This window comes from Parambassis ranga, chromosome 9 (genome assembly GCF_900634625.1).
Source record: "Parambassis ranga chromosome 9, fParRan2.1, whole genome shotgun sequence".
NCBI classification, from domain to species: domain Eukaryota; kingdom Metazoa; phylum Chordata; class Actinopteri; family Ambassidae; genus Parambassis; species Parambassis ranga.
The window spans coordinates 7,224,079-7,244,215 of NC_041030.1; the positions used below are offsets into that span (position 1 = coordinate 7,224,079).

At 42.5% G+C, this 20,137-nt stretch overlaps 1 protein-coding gene and 1 long non-coding RNA gene across 9 annotated transcripts in view; one reads left to right on the forward strand and one right to left on the reverse strand.

The window, feature by feature from the left end:
- Positions 1–20,137, forward strand: part of abca2 (ATP-binding cassette, sub-family A (ABC1), member 2) — a 41,613-nt gene that overhangs the window by 19,718 nt on the left and 1,758 nt on the right. For 6 of the 8 annotated variants that reach the window (XR_003671219.1, XM_028413444.1, XM_028413447.1 and 3 more), the window contains 40 exons: positions 124–345; positions 418–800; positions 1,584–1,743; positions 2,289–2,417; positions 2,553–2,720; positions 3,816–3,912; positions 4,132–4,305; positions 5,235–5,337; positions 5,436–5,550; positions 5,902–6,092; positions 6,207–6,357; positions 6,446–6,650; positions 6,737–6,901; positions 7,057–7,237; positions 7,526–7,738; positions 8,035–8,231; positions 8,649–8,828; positions 9,356–9,552; positions 12,180–12,300; positions 12,452–12,742; positions 13,211–13,432; positions 13,554–13,656; positions 13,894–14,219; positions 14,323–14,536; positions 15,140–15,245; positions 15,399–15,510; positions 15,607–15,667; positions 15,748–15,922; positions 16,021–16,136; positions 16,850–16,997; positions 17,107–17,230; positions 17,380–17,512; positions 17,746–17,866; positions 18,392–18,570; positions 18,790–18,931; positions 19,078–19,212; positions 19,405–19,508; positions 19,592–19,684; positions 19,754–19,856; positions 19,951–20,088. Coding sequence is in view for 7 of the 8 variants with exons in the window: in XM_028413444.1 (XP_028269245.1) it covers positions 124–345; positions 418–800; positions 1,584–1,743; positions 2,289–2,417; positions 2,553–2,720; positions 3,816–3,912; positions 4,132–4,305; positions 5,235–5,337; positions 5,436–5,550; positions 5,902–6,092; positions 6,207–6,357; positions 6,446–6,650; positions 6,737–6,901; positions 7,057–7,237; positions 7,526–7,738; positions 8,035–8,231; positions 8,649–8,828; positions 9,356–9,552; positions 12,180–12,300; positions 12,452–12,742; positions 13,211–13,432; positions 13,554–13,656; positions 13,894–14,219; positions 14,323–14,536; positions 15,140–15,245; positions 15,399–15,510; positions 15,607–15,667; positions 15,748–15,922; positions 16,021–16,136; positions 16,850–16,997; positions 17,107–17,230; positions 17,380–17,512; positions 17,746–17,866; positions 18,392–18,570; positions 18,790–18,931; positions 19,078–19,212; positions 19,405–19,508; positions 19,592–19,684; positions 19,754–19,856; positions 19,951–20,088 (6,498 nt within the window). In the remaining variant the exon portion in view is untranslated. The remainder of the gene's footprint in view (positions 1–123; positions 346–417; positions 801–1,583; positions 1,744–2,288; positions 2,418–2,552; positions 2,721–3,815; positions 3,913–4,131; positions 4,306–5,234; positions 5,338–5,435; positions 5,551–5,901; positions 6,093–6,206; positions 6,358–6,445; positions 6,651–6,736; positions 6,902–7,056; positions 7,238–7,525; positions 7,739–8,034; positions 8,232–8,648; positions 8,829–9,355; positions 9,553–12,179; positions 12,301–12,451; positions 12,743–13,210; positions 13,433–13,553; positions 13,657–13,893; positions 14,220–14,322; positions 14,537–15,139; positions 15,246–15,398; positions 15,511–15,606; positions 15,668–15,747; positions 15,923–16,020; positions 16,137–16,849; positions 16,998–17,106; positions 17,231–17,379; positions 17,513–17,745; positions 17,867–18,391; positions 18,571–18,789; positions 18,932–19,077; positions 19,213–19,404; positions 19,509–19,591; positions 19,685–19,753; positions 19,857–19,950; positions 20,089–20,137) is intronic. The other 2 variants (XM_028413446.1, XM_028413451.1) reach the window with 1 other exon arrangement.
- Positions 8,741–10,627, reverse strand: LOC114440862 (uncharacterized). The gene is made up of 3 exons (XR_003671220.1): positions 10,556–10,627; positions 9,268–9,606; positions 8,741–8,769 (listed from the first exon to the last, which is right to left on the reverse strand). It is a non-coding gene; the product is annotated as an uncharacterized LOC114440862 (long non-coding RNA).

Consider the following 20,137-nt stretch of genomic DNA (forward strand, 5'->3'; position numbering starts at 1 on the left):
ACCAGCAGCTATTACAAGCTAACTTCAACCCATCAAATCAATGAATTTCAAAGGAGGTAACATGTCACTGAGGATCTTTGAAAGCTAATAAATAACGGTTAGCATGTTGGTTGTCTTCCACAGGGCGTCCTTCTGACTGGATCCATGTTAGAGACCCTCACCTGTGGGGAGAGCGGGGCCTCTGAGCTCAGTAAAATTCTGATGGTGCCGGAGACGCAGCAATCAGTCCTGCAGGCTTATTCCAATGCAGTGTGCAGTGGAGGGGAGGGTCAAAGGTCAGAGCGCTTCAGGCACCTCAGTCTTGAGTTAAGAGAACAGATCAACACACAGAGCGTCACTGAGAAGGTAAAGCAGGGGATCTTTACTTTACTTTTTACAAAGAGGAATTGTATAACACAAAATTCTTCATTCCACCAGCTTCACCTGGAGCAGCCCAGCTCTTTGGTTCCCCTCTCTCAGTCTCATCTTGGGTCCCTATTAAAGGACCTGGCTGAAGTAGAGAGGCTTCTCAAGGATGTGGACCTGCTCTCTGGACTGGCTCGGCTACTCCCTAAAGGAGCCTGTACCGGCCGAAATTCTGCAACTCCTCAAAATATGACCTGGCCCCTTAATGCCACCACATGGGGCCCTAACACAACTGACATTCCAGGAGAGGACAGTGAGGAAGGAGCAGAGGAAGGTGGAGGTGGTGGAACAGGAGGTGGAAAAGGGAAGGAGGAAGCAGAGAATCCTCATTCTCAGTTTTCAGCATTTGTGCAACTGTGGGCTGGACTGCAGCCCATTCTGTGTGGGAACAACAGGTGGGTGATCAGATCCAGAAATGACTCTGACAGTGTGAAGAACAGTTTGTTGTGTGGTTGAGAATAAAATGAACAGAAGCACAGAGAAGCAGTTTAAACACTGATTTCTGTTAGTGACAACTATGATTGAAAAGACATGCAAATGAACAAAAACACAATTCGTCAAAGGATGCAACAGATTTTAACTGTTAGAATACCAAAACTGTTCACTGCAGAAAGGAAATCTAAAAACTTTTACGGTAGAGTTTAAACTACCATAAGTACTACAGTACTTGAATGCATCATGACAAATGTCTTCAAGAAACAATACAAGTCCAGTTGCCCTGCTTCAAGCTCATCAACCACTTTGTTCTACATACCTAAATTAAATACCTGGAGTTAAGACAGAGACTGTAGCTTTTTGCTAATCTAATCTAAATAAAATGAAGGCATCAGTGACTTTTCTAGGTCAAAGTCTCAGAACGTTTGTTTGTTGGATTATAGAAAAGCAGGACAATAACTTCTTTTTCTTTTCTTGTATCAAGTCTTACTCCTAAATCTTTGCAGGACCTTATTTCGGATAGAAGAATTGTGATGTTATTTTCTTGTAGGATTTGACTCTGAACAATTTAATTTCCTTTTGAAATTTGCAGCTGTTTGCATTACATGATGTAAAAGACAACATAAGTAACATGAGAAAAATCTGTTTTCATTTCTATTTATCTTTCCAGCCTGTGGGAGATAACGTCCAGATTGTAGTCCTCTGTATTGTGACTTGGCAGTTATGTCTTCCTCTTGTTGCAGGATCATTGAGCCGGAGGCTTTGAAGCAGGGCAACATGAGCTCTCTGGGATTCACCAGCAAAGAACAGAGGAATCTGGGCCTACTGGTTCACTTGATGACTACAAATCCCAAAATCCTCTACTCCCCGTTAGGCTCCCAAGTGGACAAAGTTATTCAAAAAGTGAGTAGACAGCACTGTCTTTGTCACCTGACACAGCTGTTATACTACCTTCCTGCTACCAGAAATACTTATCAGAGCACCAGATGAGAATTATTCCATCTGTACAAATAGTCTACAGCTGTTTAAAGAATATTGTGTTATGTTGTCTAGAATGATATAACACAATTCTTTAAAGTCTGGATATTGCTGCATGTGCATTTTTATTTACACTTATAGATACTGAATCCAGGCCCAGCGACTCCCAGCATGATTTATGTGAGACCTTAGAGCAAACTGTGGAATAGTTTTATCATTTGCATCCCATGTTAAAGCCATAAATCATGCATTCCTAAAATTGCTGGGTTCACTTGAAACCACTTGAGAACACTGTTCCTGTAGAATTTTTGATGCTGCTAGCACAAACATTTACTGTTATGTGTTGTTTTGCACAGACTATGGGAGCAGGTGGCTGGGACAAGGAGGGAGGGGTGAAGAAAGGACAGTAGATAGAAAAACAAAACATTTCTTCACTTCATTTCATTGTTTTTTTTTGTTTTTTTTGTCAGGCAAATGAGACTTTTGCATTTGTCGGGAATGTATCACATTATACCCGGGTATGGCTCAACATCTCTGCCCAGCTACGGACTTATCTGGAGGAGGGCCGGCTGCACAACCACCTTGTGTGGCTAAAGCAGGTATACTCACCCACAAGCCCCTTTTTAAGATTATTTATCACACACACAGTGTCACGCAACAGTATTTGGAGTTAAGTCCGAAACCATGAAATGTCATGTTCAGCTCCATGCATCTTGTTTCTCCTGTCTGCCCAGCTGTCCTCAGAGCTTCAACAGCACCCAGAGCTGCTGAATGGCACAGACAGTGAACTGATGCAGGGTCTCATGGAGGGAAATTACAGCCTTCCTAACACTTCCACCCTACTGGAGCAGCTGGACACCATCGACAATGCTGCCTGTGGATGGACACATTTCATGTCTAAGGTCAGGATAGCGGCTGATATATAATTGTCACAAAAACCACTAAATTGGGTCAGAATACACAGAAAAGTATGCTGCCTTGCAGATGTAGTACTTGTGGTACTTTTTGACATGCAAATTATATTTCTTGAAAAAGCTGCCTCGAGCAGCCCGGATATAAGGTCTTCAAAGTATTTTATAACTAAAGGAGTTATGACTTTTTTCAAAGCATTCATGTTCAGTTAACTAACTTCAAGCAAAAAATATTTGAAGTGGGTGATAATAAAACCAATTCTTGCACATAAGCACAAAGCGGTCAGTTAGTTGCTCACCCACAGGAAATAAATATATTTTCTGAAAATATTAGTTGTGAACTTTATAGCAGAATTTCTTCCAGTTAGGCTACAGTTGATGAGTTCTCAGAGTAAACATAATTGCAAAGAGAAAAGTAGTGTTTTAAATTAGGTCAAGGCAGCAATTTTTAAAACAGATTCCCAGCTCAGACCAGCACAACAAAGAATAAAACAATTCATATATGGAAATAGTGCTGAAATCCACTCAGGTATTTTCTATGTTAAAAGTTTCTGAAAATCTACCTGCACATGCTGAAGTTTAGTATAAGCATATGAAGGACTGCTGTATTGTTATTCTAATAGGCAGTGTTTCTGTGTGGCATGAACACAGAACAGTATGCAATTTGATTTCAAGTGTGGAGAAGTTTTGAAAATAGTATGGTTATAGATTTAATTTCCAGACTATAATCCCCAATCTATTTTCTTAAACCCAAAAGAATGATCTTGGTCTCTCATGCGTACAGAGGGATGGTAATTGGTCTTATAGTGTATATTAAAATTGTGTAATAGAGCTTTAAATCAGTCACTTCAGCCTTAACAGAGTCAACGCAGTCAGTCCACACATACAAGATTGCAACCTTGAAACAGATAACTGCTGAGCTTTAAACATTTATTAATCTACAAAGAGGCTGAAAAATATCAAAATAAAGGATCCCATAAAATACATTGACTCTCAGATTTATGATCAGCATCTCTAAACAGTTATTTTTGTAATTCCATTTCAGATGTGGATGAATTGTGTCTTTCTTGTGGCTTGTGTTTTCAGGTCAGTGTGGATGTCTTCAAGGGCTTTCCTGACGAAGACAGCATTGTCAACTACACCCTCAACCAGGCCTACCAGGACAACGTGTCTGTGTTTGCCAGTATGTCCCTGTGCTCTTATGTAAACTATGTGAAATGAGTTGTTGTTACTATATAACGTATTCTGCAGAGAAAACAGCCTGACCAAGAGAGCACATACTGTATGTGAGAGCATAAAAAAAAATAGAACTCAGAAAATGTAACTTGTTGATATCTCAGATGAAATAAAATAAAAAATAATTCACACACACAATTTCACATTATGTCGTCTTTCTTTTCAGGTGTGATTTTCCAAACTAATAAAGATGGCTCCCTACCTCCGCATGTTCAGTACAAAATCAGACAAAACTCCAGCTTTACAGAGAAGACCAACGAAATCAGACGGGCCTACTGGCGCCCTGGTCCCAACACTGGGGGGAAATTTTATTTCCTCTATGGTTTTGTATGGATCCAGGGTAAGTAATTGTAATCCTGTAATCCTGACGACTGAATATACTGTAGTGATTATACTGGCTTGATATGGATTTGATGCATAATTGATAAGGTTGGATCTGATTTGATGGTTGGAATTGGTGTTTTCGTGCAGTCTGCAGATGGATACAGTCTTTGCTATAAATCAAACCCCCCGACACAGGTCCAGTGTGGTGTCAAATGCATTGTTTAGTTTGTTTAACTAAAAGAAGGATTTATTCTGGTAAAATGCTTACCACTGTGCACTGTGAAGAGGGCGCACCTGTGCAAGCTGCAGGAGAAGCACTTTCTGGCTGCAGGTCATCTTTTATTCAGAAGGCTTGGAGCAGTGAAGCAGCTCATCTGACACAGAAAGCTGATCCTTAACGATGCATCTGAAATGCTGGTCTAGAAATGTGAAGCTCATATTAGCTGAGAGATATGGCGAAACTCCTCTGGGGTTGACCGGTTTTAATCACACAAATAGTAAAAACGCAAAAATCAAAGTAGTAAATGTTTATGCAGAATGTTTTGCATAATAAAGAAGCTAATATACTTTTTCTTTTTTTATTATTTTTTTTATTTTTTTAATAGTATAAGGCAGGATTCATGGATATGTAATCATGTATGACTATTAGTTCAGCAAGTATGACATATTTTTACAGGCCATCAGACTTCATCAGCCTCCATTGCCCCATTTAGCCCTGATTCTTTTAAGTCAGTTTTGTGTGCAGAGATTTTAATCACACAAAACCGCCCTCATTTGTCTTAAAGAAACCGTCACTTCTGTCTCTACATTCTTCATCACACATTAGGAATGGATATTTCTTAAAAGAAAGGTGTTACAAAATCTTGTAATACTAATAGTGCAGTTTTATAGATGTGAACCTAACAACTTAGCCATCCACCTCTCTTTCTCTCTCTTTGTCCTCAGATATGATAGAGAGAGCTATCATCAACACATTTGTGGGCCATGATGTTGTGGAGCCGGGTAACTACGTTCAGATGTTCCCCTACCCATGTTACACCAGAGATGAGTAAGAAACTTGATAGAAGTCCTGAAGATTGTGTGTATTTAAAACTCAGTGTGTGTATTTGGTTTTCTCCTGATGCCCTGTGTTGTTGTCATTTTCAGTTTTCTCTTTGTGATTGAGCACATGATGCCTCTCTGCATGGTGATCTCCTGGGTTTACTCAGTAGCCATGATGATTCAGCACATAGTAGCCGAGAAGGAGCACCGGCTCAAAGAGGTTAGACTGTGTGCTTGTGTGTCAATCTGGTGTGCCAGTCTGGAATCATGGTTGGTATACATATCAGCCTATGGTTAGTATGTTATTTAGTTCACCATGACAGATCATGTGTATGTCCCGGCTCATGGGTTTATTAGCAACAGGTTAGTAACATGCTGCACAGATTAACTACTCTTTTAGACATCAGCTAGTCCTGGTGTATGTGGAAATGCAGTATTCGTTGTTTAAGTTTGTTAATGAAAATTGTAGATATGCTGAAGAGGTAAAATGCAACCAAAAACCTGGGTCTCAACCTGGTTTAATTATGGTGTATTTACTGTTTCCTACATAACCATGGTGCCACTCTTTCAGGTGATGAAGATGATGGGTCTCAACAATGCAGTCCACTGGGTGGCTTGGTTCATCACTGGCTTTGTCCAGCTTTCTATCTCTGTTACTGCTCTAACAGCCATCTTGAAGTACGGCCGTGTGTTGCTCCACAGCGACCCCTTCATCATCTGGCTCTTCCTCACCATCTATGCTGTGGCCACCATCATGTTCTGGTGAGATCTTTTGGTCTCTTGCTTTACCACAGACTAACGTCCTGATAGCACATTTGTTGACTGGCTCACATAAGCTTGTCATGAGATGATAAAGAAGCCTTTTTTGCTTTGCAGTTTCCTGGTGTCAGTCATCTACTCTAAGGCTAAGCTGGCTTCAGCCTGTGGAGGCATCATCTATTTCCTGAGCTATGTGCCCTACATGTATGTTGCCATTAGGGAGGAGGTGGCCCATGATAAGATCACTGCCTTTGAGAAGTGCATCGCTGTAAGGCTTTATCTCTTTTTCCCCACTTAAAGATTAAATCCAGGTCACACTAAGGTGAATAAACTGCTGCCTCTTTCATCTCCTCCAGTCTCTGATGTCTACCACAGCCTTTGGTCTTGGCTCAAAATATTTTGCGCTCTATGAGGTAGCAGGTGTTGGCATCCAGTGGCGTACCATCAGCCAGTCACCAGTAGAGGGTGATGACTTTAACCTGGGTCTCTCCATGATGATGCTCATTATAGACGCCGTGGTGTACGGTGTGCTCACCTGGTACATAGAAGCTGTGCATCCAGGTTTGAAATCACCTTTCCACTCAGCCCTCATTTTTTCACATACGTCTTTAGAGTGACTGGATAAAAGTTGTTTCCATGTCCTGTAGGAATGTATGGGCTGCCACGTCCATGGTACTTCCCCCTACAGAAGTCCTATTGGTCTGGCAGCGGGCGTGTGGAGACCTGGGATTGGCCATGGTGTGGAGGCAATGCTGCCAGGCTCAGTGTGATGGAGGAGGATCAGGCGTGTGCCATGGACCAGCGGAGGTCTGGTACGGACAAAGTCTCTCATGGTCAAAAAAAATTCCCAAGTCAGACTTAAATACACAAGTAGAAAGGAGAGGAAGTAGAAAAATAGTAATGTATATCTTTAAATTAGTCGTGTATTCTGTTACACTTATTTCTGTCTGTCTGAATGTGACTTCAGAGGAGATGCGTGGAATAGAGGAGGAACCGAGCCACTTGCCTCTGGTGGTGTGTATTGACAAACTGACCAAAGTGTACAAGACCGGCAGCAAACTGGCCCTCAACAAACTGAGCCTCAACCTCCATGAAAACCAAGTGGTTTCCTTCCTCGGACACAATGGTGCTGGAAAGACCACTACCATGTAAGGAGGGTTTGTATGTGTACGCTTGTGGATCGAAGTCTGATATGACACTTTAGAGTTTTCTGCAGCTGGGGCACTTCCTATAAATCCTATAAACCGCTAAGAAGCGAGTGCACATGGATTTACACATCCCAGGTTTTATAATATATAAATAAATACCTAAAGATATATATTAGACATATTTCAAGAATGCAAAGTGAAAAAATGAGATTAATACAGTATCATTGAGTAAGGTTGTTGAGTCATGCTCGTTTCTTCAGTACTAATTTAGGCACCATATTCTTATAGGTCCATCCTAACAGGCTTGTTTCCGCCAACCTCTGGCTCTGCCACCATATATGGCCATGACATCCGCACTGAGATGGAGCGTATTCGCCAGAACTTGGGCATGTGCCCTCAGCACAATGTCCTCTTTGACAAACTGAGTGTAGAGGAGCACCTGTGGTTCTACTCCAGACTCAAAGGCATGGCTGAGGAAGACATACGCAAGGAGATGGACAAGTAAGTCTGCTGTGCTTAGGAGTGTGATTATCCAAGTCCAGTTTGTTACTGTGAGATTCAGGTAAGTCAAAGAAAACAAGCGCAAACATGACAAGAGACAGAATATGATTCTATTATTATTTATTCTATTATAGCAGCAATATACAGTCACTCAGCATACTAAACATATAAATGTTTAGTATGAAATTAATTAATTATAACATTATACTAATATCGTTCAGCAACATTATGACAGTGGTGGACAGTTGACCTGAAGAGTTTAATCAGCCAATAAAACTGTGTGTATCTGATTGCAGGATGATTGTGGACCTGGAGTTGTCTAACAAGCGTCACAGCTTGGTGCAGACATTATCCGGTGGGATGAAGAGGAAGCTGTCGGTGGCCATTGCCTTTGTTGGTGGTTCTAGGGCTGTCATTCTGGACGAGCCCACAGCAGGGGTGGATCCATATGCCCGCAGGGCCATCTGGGACCTCATTCTTAAGTACAAACAGGGTGAGTGACAGTCCAGTACCAGCTGATATGTTTGTGTTTTTTGTTCTCAATGCATGCTATTGTAGTATTAAAGAAAAAAAAGTCCCTACTCTCCAGATGCAGATCTGTGGATCTTCCTAGTATCTATATATGTCAGCGATGCTGCCTTGCCCTCAGGTGTCTGCTTTATTAAAGCTCAGTATTACAGGAGCTTCTGCACATCAAAGATTTCCTTGGCTTATTGCAGAGGATGAGGCAGCCTGGGGTCAGACTTCTTGCATAGTCAAAGAAAAAGTTTCTCAAACCAGAATGTAATGTTAATGAAAAACTTTATTGACCGGAAGAGCCAAGGATGAACACCAAACTCACACCCTCAACACAGTTGTACAAGCCAGCCGCTGCATGTGTGTTTATGTGTGTATTGTACCTTTGCCCTAGGTCGCACAATTCTGCTGTCCACCCACCATATGGATGAAGCTGACCTCCTGGGAGATCGCATTGCCATCATCTCACATGGGAAACTCAAGTGCTGTGGCTCGCCGCTCTTCCTCAAGAGCACCTATGGAGATGGATACAAACTGACCTTGGTCAAAAAGCAGAGTGAAGGTCGAGGTGTGTGTAAGTACGCATATGAGTCTAAATGCTGTTTTCAAACTATACTTGGCGTCCACTCTTATAAGAGCTGCCATATAACCTTCACTGGATGCCAAGTCTCAGGCAGGTTTGCACCCATCCACAAGTTCTTTCACTACTCTGCTCGTGTCTCGACATCTGGGGGGAGCTGGGATATGGGGCTTTCTCAGCTCCATAGGTGAAGTGTGGTCCTAATGGGAAAGGCAAAGGTGTAATGCCTTACTCTCTTTCTATTTTAAGTCATTGGCCTCCAACATAGCAGTAACTACCTCCCTAGTAATGGAGGCACACAATTTATTGCTCATTTGTGCGCCATTGGTACACAAAAGTGCTGAATCTGCAATTGAATGGTATCATACGTAACAATGAAAAAGTACTTTAGCCACAAGAACATTTCTCGTGTTATTTTTTTTTGTGACAACACCTTGTTTTCTTGTTTTCTTTTCCCTTTAACCATCACATCCTTCTTTCCATCCATTCATCACATTGTGTGTTTTCTTTTCCTCCTCCAGGCCAGGGCAGCCAGCTGCAGCCTCCTTTGTCTCTGTCTCCATCCTCGTCTCTGTCGCCTTGCTCAGAGGCTCGGGTCACCCAGTTTATTCGCCAGTTTGTAGCATCCTGCCTGCTGGTGTCCGACTCCAACACTGAGCTGTCCTACGTTCTTCCCTCTGAGGCTGTCAAGAAGGGCTGCTTTGAGAGGCTGTTTCAGGTATGTTATGCACAAAACTCGAGCCTCTGTAGCTCCTGCAGAGGCAGAGTGGAACTGAAAACACAGAGATGATTTTATGAGGACAGGCTCGTGCTCATACAGGATGTAACATGAGTGGCATCCTCCTTGTTTGAGCCATAAAGTTCATTGTGGGTGGGTACTCACAGATTTCTGTACAGTTGTCTGTTTAGTTTGGAAAAAAGTACTTTCTATGTAATTACCTTATAACAAGCTCTGAGTGTTTTTTTAGTTTGTTTGGTCAATGAGATAAGTCAGAGATCCATTAAGGGGCAGATTTAGTGTTTTTCCATCTTCTCACCAGAGAAAATTAATTATAAATGTAACCTTGACTGTGACCATGACTGAATTGTTTTCAGGTTTAGAAGGTTTGATGGAGCAAAAACTTAATACATTAGGAAGCACTTTCTGAACATAAAATATTCAGTCAGGTAATCATTTTAATCTCCAGAAAATCTGTAACAGTTGTCAGGATGGCTGATAGGTCTAAGCTGAGTAACATGTAATATGTTAAAAACACAAAGTAAAACGCATCCTTAATCTGCTGGTCCAGCTGGTGTTCAGCGCCATCTAGGGTTTAAAACTTGCAAGCGCAATAATACACAACATAGTCAACAGTTTTTTAGCTTTTGAAGACACTAAAAATATTTATATCTATCTATTTATATCTATGTATAGATGACTTCAAACCATTGATATGTTTTTTAATAATAGCACTAATAGACACGAGCAGCAAAAGAGGATTGCTATAATTCCACCTGGGAAATTGAGCAACCAAATGAAGTTACTGGTGGGAGGTCTGATGCTTTTGATCTACCTAAAGACTAGGCGCCTGGATCGTTCGCAGAAGGCTGCTCCATCAGATGACTCAGGAGCTGCTGGGTCTTAATAAAAGTCTCCAAATATTCCATTGTTCATCTGTTCTGCTCTAAAAATCTGATGCAGTTTGTATTCATACAACTGTTTGTACTTACGTGACTCTCACAACACAGCAGGAAGTACTTGCATCATCCAGGCAGCCGGGCAGTTCCAGGAAACTGTTCTGCTTTTCTGCTTTCATGTTGTTAACAGCTAAATATTCTTCTGGTGTCTAAAAATATATAAGCTGTTTTATAAGAGTTTGGTAGAACAATGGAACCAACTTAAATTGAAAGCAACATGTTACTTTACCATCAGCCTCCAACTTGGACAGCCTTTTCTGCAGGAAAAGATGCTGAGGACTAGGTGCTTAGTCGACTAGTCGACTAATAGTCAACAGCAAAACAACTAATTTAGTAGTCGACGGGTCGTTAGTAATGTCATTGCATGGCACGCAAGTTAGGGTTGGGTGGTATCCAAATTTTGATACTGTCAAACGCCCTCCACATTCTACCCCAACATATGGGAATACCGTGACCTGGGTTCTGCAGGTATTTTTTTACCCCCCTGTAACTCAAAATGTCCGGCGACAAATAGTCCTTACAAGTACAATTTGAATTTAGAATCAAATAAATAACAAGTGAGGACAGGTCCGCTGCAGCTGCAGCTCTGCTCATAGATGCCACAAGTGCGCAACAAGATGCCATCGCTTCTCCCTGACTAGAGGCTTGAACTTCTCAACAGAAAATTCCTCATTAGATTTCAGATAAATCTACCCTGAGTGTGCCCGCAGGCTATTTAAAAATTCATATAGTGAACAGACTTTTTTTAAATTAAATCCTGGCAGCATGCCACGTTATTAAAATGTTGTGAGCCAGTCCCAATGTGTTTCTGTTTGTTTTTGTAATTTTATCATAAAAAAGGGCACAGCTTTGTGCAGTATTTATGTTAGAAGTTACGTCTCTCTCCCTCTCTCCCTCTCTCTCACTTGCTTCTCTGCGCTGTCACGTAAGGACATCATGTTCATAAACTTTATCAAACAACCCTAAAAGTGTAACGCATTTGCAGCGGACAATGATTCTCTGGCTCGTGTTGTAGCGGGATGATTGGCACTTGATGTGGGAATGGGTGTCGAGCGGACACACACACACACACACACACACACACACCCCCTCGGATTGTGGCCCAAGATTTTCAGCTTTAGACATTGAAGCGGCAGCATGGAGGCAGGTGAAGCAACGACACATTAGCGGTCCAAAGTAGCCGACTATTAGTCGACTAGTCATTAAGATAGTCGACTATTCGACTATTGAAATAGTCATTAGATGCAGCCCTACTGACATTTAACATGTTTAAACTTGAACATGTTGATATGGTTACCTAATTCACCAGAGGTATCTGAGCTTGGCCACAGTAATATGTTGCAGTCAGATCTTCGGAGGTTGACAATGAACCTTCAAAGTTCCTGTCACAAAATGTACTTGTTTGTCCCAGTGTTAAGAGTTCTGTACACCTACAGTCTACAAACTTCCATAGTTTTTGGTAAGTCGTTTTTGCTGCAGTGTGTGTATGTGAAAGAAGTAAAAAAAAGTGTTGACAGTGTTTTTGGGGAAATGCCTTGTCTATTATACAATCTATGTGACAAGATATCCATCACACAATGCAGTGCAGCCAGAGTTACATGGAGCTATTTTCAGCAATAAAATGAGTTCTGCGGTTATCTAACATTCTCCTGATCTGTGTGCCCCCAGGCTTTAGAGCAGAGTTTGGACAGCCTGGCCCTGACAAGTTTTGGAGTGATGGACACCACCCTGGAGGAGGTCTTCCTTAAAGTGTCTGAGGAGGACCAGTCTCTGGAGAATAGTGATGCTGGTGAGACTGTAATAGCTGACTTCCTCATTTAAAATAAATTTCTGCAAAATGTGCATCTGAGTAAAAGCTCAGAATTTTTTAGCTCATTGTCTGCCTCCAGGCTGAGGTGATAATCTTCTCTGCCTCTTGCTGTCTGTCTGTCCCTGTGCAGATATGAAGGGTTCACCAGGGGGCAGCTCAGTGGGGAAATCATCTGTGGGTTCAGGAGGCCTGGGGGGTCCGCAAGGAGAAACAGGACCCATAGTGGAGAATGAGAAGCCGGAAGTGGAGCTGAGTAATCTGGTGATGTGCTCCAGGCTGAGCCAGAGCCAGTCCTCCCTGAAATCCTCCTCATCCATTGGCTCAGTGAGGGGCGATGAAGGAGGACTCTATGCAGACTTCTATGGAGATTACTGTCCACTCTTTGACAATGGCCAGGAGTCTGACTCTGCCAGCCTGAGGGGTAAGACGACAGTAAATTACCGCATGGACCTTTGACTACATGTAACCAATGTATTTCTTAGACATCCTCTGGAAAACACACATTTTTGTACTGTACATAAGGTCCCATAAATCATAACTAAATTGATGAAACCCCACTCCACCATGCAGTGGCCTGACCCTGGAGGCAGTTCACCTTTAAGTACAACATCGGAGCAGCTTCAGGAAACTCCACTGAACATTTGTGTGCAAACCTCGACATAGCCGTTCACAGATGTTTCCTTCCAATCTGACAAGGATGTGAACCATTCAGTTAGAATCAGTTACCCAAATGCAGGTGTACAGTGGTTGTAGAGACCTAGAATTGTTACCTTCACAAAGACATACATTGTCTGAATCCTTATCTGATTCTTAATGAATTTACAAAAATATCCCTGTCATTATTGTTGTGTTATCAAGTCTCCTTCTCATGCTGTCTTCTCACTTCCAGGTGACGCAGAGAACCCCTCATCCCCAGAGCCAGAGGTCCTAGAGGGACAGGGTAGCTACAAGTTGGAGGGGTGGTGGTTGAAGCTGAGTCAGTTTCATGGTCTTATTGTCAAGCGGTTCCACTGTGCCAAGAGGAATACAAAGGGCCTGTTCTCTCAGATCCTCCTACCAGCATTCTTTGTCTGTGTGGCCATGACCGTGGCCTTATCTGTGCCTGAGATTGGTGAGATTTTACCTGCATACACTGTTTACAGTATGTTCCTATCCTGTTGCTCAGGTTAAACAGGATCAGTATTACCATCAAGCAGATTGTTACAGCACAGTGTGTTTGCTGTGTTTCACAGGAGATTTGCCACCCCTGATCTTGTCCCCTTCTCAGTATCACAACTACACCCAACCCAGAGGCAACTTCATTCCTTATGCCAATGAGGACAGACCCCAGTACAGGTAGTGTGAACTTTACCTTCCTGTCGAGTACAATGGTTTTGTGCTTTTCCTCTGTCTTCCATGATTGTGCTAAACCAACATCCCTTATGCATCATCCATAAATTGGATTAAGTCCAATTTGTATGGGCTATTTTCTACATGTAAGGAGGCATAGAGTGGCAATCATGTAACTGGAAACACTGTGCACCTTGGTGACTGTCATTGCACAAACAAACTGTAGTATCTGTGTCCCCTCAGGAGTAAGCTCTCACCAGATGCCAGCCCACAGAAGATCATCAACACCCTCCGTATGCCCTCAGGCGTCGGTGGTACTTGTGTCCTTAAAACCCCTTTCAATAGCACCCTAGACCAGCTAGCCCAGACCCTCAACCCCAGCGCCAACAACTTCAAGACCCTGGCTGCCCACTACTTCGACTCTATGTGTCTGGACTCCTTCACCCAGGGGGTCCCATTCTCTAACTTTGTCCCACCGCCTCCTTCACCGGCACCGTCCGATGACCCAGATCCTCGCTTTGAGGATGGGTTGTGGAACTTCACAGTTGCCCCTCCAACCACAGTCCACGGTCAGTCCATCACACACTGTAAATCTGTAATGACACCAAAACACTGTCAGTATTTGTATTCCTTGGGTCTAAATACAAAGTTAAATTCACTTTTTTTGCATAGAGCCTGTTACGTCTCCTCCCACCCTCCCTCTTTCCATCCATGAGCCAGTACGCTGCACCTGCTCCATGCAGGGGACGGGTTTCTCCTGCCCCAGTGGGGTGGGAGGACGACCACCCCTGATGAAGGTGGTAACAGGTGACATATTGGTGGACATCACTGGCCGAAATGTCTCTGAGTATCTGCTCTTCACATCAGACAGACTGCGACTGCATAGGTAGGACTGCTTATTAAGATTAAGAAACCTTTATTAGTCCCACAATGGGGAAATTGCATAATTTTTGGGTTCAGCCGGAAATCGAACCCGTGCCTCCCGTGTGGTAGTCGAAAACTCAAACAGACAAATTGAAACGTTACATATCACACATTTTTATTAATATTATGACAGTGTTTTCAGTTGGTGGATTCAGTTCATGGATCATAGGACAACAACAATGACTTAAAGCAAAAACAAGTCTTCAGGGAGAGGTTATTAGTATGTACATGTGTTGTATCTGTGTACAAAGACTACTCCATCGACCTCACACGCACAATCCAGATGTTGACCTGTTGCTGGATCTTTCGTTTTTTTGTACACAGTCTATTTTTTTCACAGACAAAGGTCATAATATGCTTTTGACAATTAGAAAGTTATTTTATGAAGCGCTACAAAATAGCAATATCTGTTTCAATTGTCAGTCTTTCAGCTTATGGTTTGTATTTCATGGTGATAGTGATTGGTAGTAGTATTGACACAGGCAGTGTGTTTTGCAGTGTGTAGTGTTGCATTTGGCTTTCAAAAATGGATTTGTGTTTGTTTTTTTCATTAAAATTGCAATAGATATGGTGGTTTAACAGTGGGGAACATCCAGAAGTCGATCCCAGCATCTTTTGGGAGAAAGATACCTCCAATGGTTCGCAAGATAGCAGTCCGCAGATCATCTCAGGTAAGACAGGCACTGATTCTGGGTGTCCTTGCTTAGACTGCTGCCCCTGCGACCCGGCCCCGGATAAGCAGTTGAAAATGGATGGATGCATGATTCTGAGATTAACAAATGCAGCGTAAACTATCACTAATGCAGCAACCCGCTTTTCTTCAGGTTCTGTACAACAATAAAGGATACCACAGCATGCCAACATATCTCAATGTCCTCAACAACGCCATCCTGCGTGCCAACCTGCCTCCAACCAAAGGCAACCCTGCTGCCTATGGTAAAGACATGCCATTGTGTGGACAGTGTTATGAAGCTGTGGGTCAGCTCCTGATTTTGTAATTTTTTTTGTGTTGTGTTTTGTTGTGTTTTGCAGGTATCACACTGACAAACCATCCAATGAATCGAACCAGCGCCAGCCTCTCGTTGGACTATTTGTAAATTCCTCAACATTGTCAATTTTTGCCTTTTTTTGGTAATTTGAATAATAATTTCCTCTCCCATCCTGTATCTTTAGGCTCCAAGGAACAGATGTGGTGATTGCCATCTTCATCATCGTTGCCATGTCCTTTGTACCTGCCAGCTTTGTTGTGTTTCTGGTGGCAGAGAAATCCTCAAAGGCCAAACACCTGCAGTTTGTCAGCAGTTGTGACCCTGTCATCTACTGGTTGGCTAACTATATTTGGGACATGGTAAGGTGGATATACTTAGGTAGATGTTGCAGATGCAGTAGCTGTACTGCAGTGTTGTTTAGCTCTGAATATAATCTCTCCTCTTCGTCTCTCCTCAGCTGAACTACCTGGTTCCTGCCACATGCTGTGTTATTATTCTGTTTGTGTTTGACCTTCCGGCATACACCTCCCCAACTAACTTCCCTGCAGTTCTCTCCCTCTTTCTTCTCTACGGGTGAGAAATTATTATAACTTCTTACTTCTTGTCTGATGTTCTATTGCAGAATCTGCTGCACTTTGAACCATAAAAAAGCTTTAAAATGCAGTTTTTTAAACAGCCCTTCTGACACAAATATAATCAAACAGGAAGAAAGCTATGATTGACTCACTTGATTGACTCAACCAGCAGTCACATGACAAAAAACTCATCAAGTTTGTAGAGGCTGTAAAAATGCAAATGAAGCTTTTATTTTGGAGTGTGCTCTGTTTAGACATTTCCAAACACAACACATTTCCAAACCTGGAAAAATAAAACCACTAAAGTTTTACAGTCTAGCTGAGCTCACAGTTAAATAAAAACATTAAGAGGAATAATGTAGTCTTAATGCAACTGGTAAATGTCACACACTGTAGTAATCAACAGTAATTTCCACAGGCCATTATGAGTACAGAGTGTGCCTACTTGCAGCTGGTTTTATGCACCACAGATGGTTTCACTGTGCGGAAACACCCATGGGTGCAGCACTTTCAGTTCCTCCATCAGGGACTGAAATCACCTCAGAAAGTCAAGGAAGGAAGAGACAGGAGATGAATATTTATAGAATCTTTCTTGATGTTTTTCCAGGATACAAATATTCAATGAAACGTCAGCAGGCATTCTCCAGGTTCCCTCATTCTTTGGTGTCCGAAAGCTTTAGCTGTGTTTAGTTATTCTGCTTTTCCTTTCAGGTGGTCCATCACTCCCATCATGTACCCAGCATCCTTCTGGTTCGAGGTTCCCAGCACTGCCTATGTGTTCCTCATTGTTATCAACCTCTTCATAGGCATCACTGCAACTGTTGCCACTTTTCTCCTACAGCTCTTTGAACATGACAAGGCCAGTCTGATCTTTGCTATTGTGCACATCTAAGAGACACTAACATAAAAAGAGGAAACTGGTGGCTGTTTGTGTTTTTATTTATTTCTACTATTATTTTCCCCTCCAGGATCTCAAGAAGGTCAACAGTTACCTGAAATCCTGCTTTCTCATTTTCCCCAACTACAACCTGGGCCATGGCTTGATGGAGATGGCCTACAACGAGTACATCAATGAATACTATGCTAAAATAGGTATGCCTGCTGTGTGTGCATTTTGCATCACCAGTGACATATGTTGAAGCTCTCTAGTAGTTTTTCGTCTTTTATGGAGGACAGTGTCTTATTTAGTCAGAGAGAAAAGAAGAGCCTGTTCAGTAAGTTGTTGTGAATGTGTGCTTCAGGACAGTTTGATAAGATGAAGTCACCATTTGAGTGGGACATTGTGACTCGAGGACTTGTTGCGATGACAGTAGAAGGCTTTGTTGGCTTCCTCATCACCATCCTTTGCCAGTACAACTTCCTCCGGAAACCCCCGTGAGTGATGTTTGTTTGGTTTGTGTGGTTTTTTTTCTGCCACCCAAGGGTGCTAACCATAGCCTTCAACAACTCACAGTGAAGTACACAACACCTAGAACTGTTGATCACACTCCTTCAATATTAAAGCTAGTAGAATATGTTCATTTGTATGTAATCAGGAAATCTTTTATAGTACATGTGAACTACAGCTCTGCTTAATTCTGTACCTGCTCTGCATTACATTTGTGCAGGAGGGTGCCTGTCAGCTGCCAGCCTATAGATGATGACGATGTAGATGTGGCCTGTGAGAGACGGCGAGTGCTGAGAGGAGATGCAGACAACGATATTCTGAAAATTGAGAACCTGACAAAGGTAATGTTCTACAGTTCAGTTGAAGATAAAGAAATAAAAACAATAACAAATAAAATTGATAAAATAAAAGTGGTATAAGATAAAAAAAAAAACATATATAATAAAGTACAAAATGTGACTGCAATGATATCAGGTTAATAGTATCCTAAATCAGATGCCATCATGGAAAGATAAGTTTTGAATTACATTTAAAAGTTTAAGAAGCTCTCAGGTCCTCAGGCAGACTCTTCTAGAGCTTCGGAGCACCAGGACTAAAAGCTGCCATATAAAAGGTGTTAACTGACATTTTGGAGCTAAGATTTGAACTCATTGGTTTCTAGACAGTGATAAGTGAGACAAATGTGCTGGCAGGCAGTCTAAATGATGTCACACAGGTGTAAAACTGTCTCTCTCGGTCGCAGTCAGCCTTCATGACAGTTTTTTAAGGAACGACCGCAGCACACACAAGGCAGCTCCAGTTCCACAACCCAACCGGCACCACATCCCTTTCAGATACTTTTAGTATCCTCTTTACATCTTTTACAGGTGTATAAATCCAGGAAGATGGGTCGTATCCTGGCCGTGGACCGCCTGTGTCTGGGTGTCAGGCCCGGCGAGTGTTTTGGACTATTGGGTGTAAACGGAGCTGGGAAGACCACTACCTTCAAAATGTTGACAGGAGATGAGTGCACCACAGGAGGAGAGGCCTTCATTAATGGAAACAGGTCTTTAAATTGAAGTAAAAAAAAAACAGTCCACACTGACTACAAATGTTTGGGGACTACTGGACACTGACAGGTTTACCATAACATTCGGTCTGAAACAAGAGTGTGTTTGAGTGTCCATTTGTGCAAACAAAGTTTTTCCACTACATGTTTTCCACTAGACTTACACCAGTGCATGTGTGTGTGTGTGTGTGTGTGTGTGTGTGTGTGTGTGTACAGTATCCTAAAGGACCTGTTACGCGTGCAGCAGAGTATCGGCTACTGTCCACAGTTTGATGCTCTGTTTGATGAACTGACAGCCAGAGAGCATCTGGAGCTTTACACCCGCCTCCGTGGCATTCCCTGGAAGGACCAGGAGAGGGTCAGTCTCCAACACACATCTACACATTACCCCACTTGTGAATCAGACAAACGTGTGTTTCCATCACTTCAGAGGACATTACACTGACTCACCAGTCATAATGGAATAAATAGTTTTGACTTGACTTTACCCTTGACCTCCTCCAGGTGGTGCAGTGGGCATTAGAAAAGCTGGAGCTGTCCAAGTATGCAGACAAACCAGCTGGCACTTACAGCGGCGGGAACAAGCGTAAGCTGTCCACTGCCATCGCTCTCATCGGGTACCCCTCACTCATCTTCTTGGTAAGAAGTTTTAACTGCTAATATAATAAAACACAAAATTAGAACTTGCATGTAAAAATATAAGTGGACATATACATCTGGACCTTTATAAAGCAATCAGGATGTCTAAAAGCTCTCTGTAAGGTCTTTGTTTAATTTAGTGCACCAACAGCATCACTTCTGTCCTCCTTGTGTATTCTGTGGGGTTTCCAGGATGAACCCACTACTGGGATGGACCCAAAGGCTCGCAGATTTCTCTGGAATTTAATCCTGGACATCATCAAGACTGGTCGCTCTGTTGTGCTGACATCACACAGGTTGGACACCTCAGACCTTACTGCACATTCTGCTGGAACAGTTTTACTTGTTATTTACATAAAAATATTGATTTGTTTTGCAGCATGGAGGAGTGTGAGGCGTTGTGCACCAGGCTGGGCATCATGGTGAACGGCAGGTTCAAATGTCTGGGCAGCATCCAGCACCTAAAGAACAGGTGAGGAAAGATCCAGCTTTCTCTTTTTTAATTAAGAATGTAGTATACACAACCTGCGTTTCTGTTCAGGTTTGGTGATGGATACATGATCACAGTGAGGACCAAGAGCAGCTCCAATGTGAAGGAAGTGATTCGATTCTTCAACAGAAACTTCCCCGAGGCGGTGCTGAAGGTACAGTGTCAGTGTCCTCATTCCCAACCTCAGTGACATATGTTTTAATCTCCGATTGAGTTCACTTGTGGGTCCCGCGTTCGGATGTTTGCAGGAGCGTCACCACACCAAGGTGCAGTACCAGCTCAAGTCAGAGCGCATCTCCCTGGCTCAGGTCTTCAGTAAGATGGAGCAGGTGGTGGAGGTACTGGGCATCGAGGATTACTCAGTCAGTCAGACCACTCTGGACAACGTAAGGCAACATGTTCCCTGATAAAAGATCACAAAAGATGTCATGAATT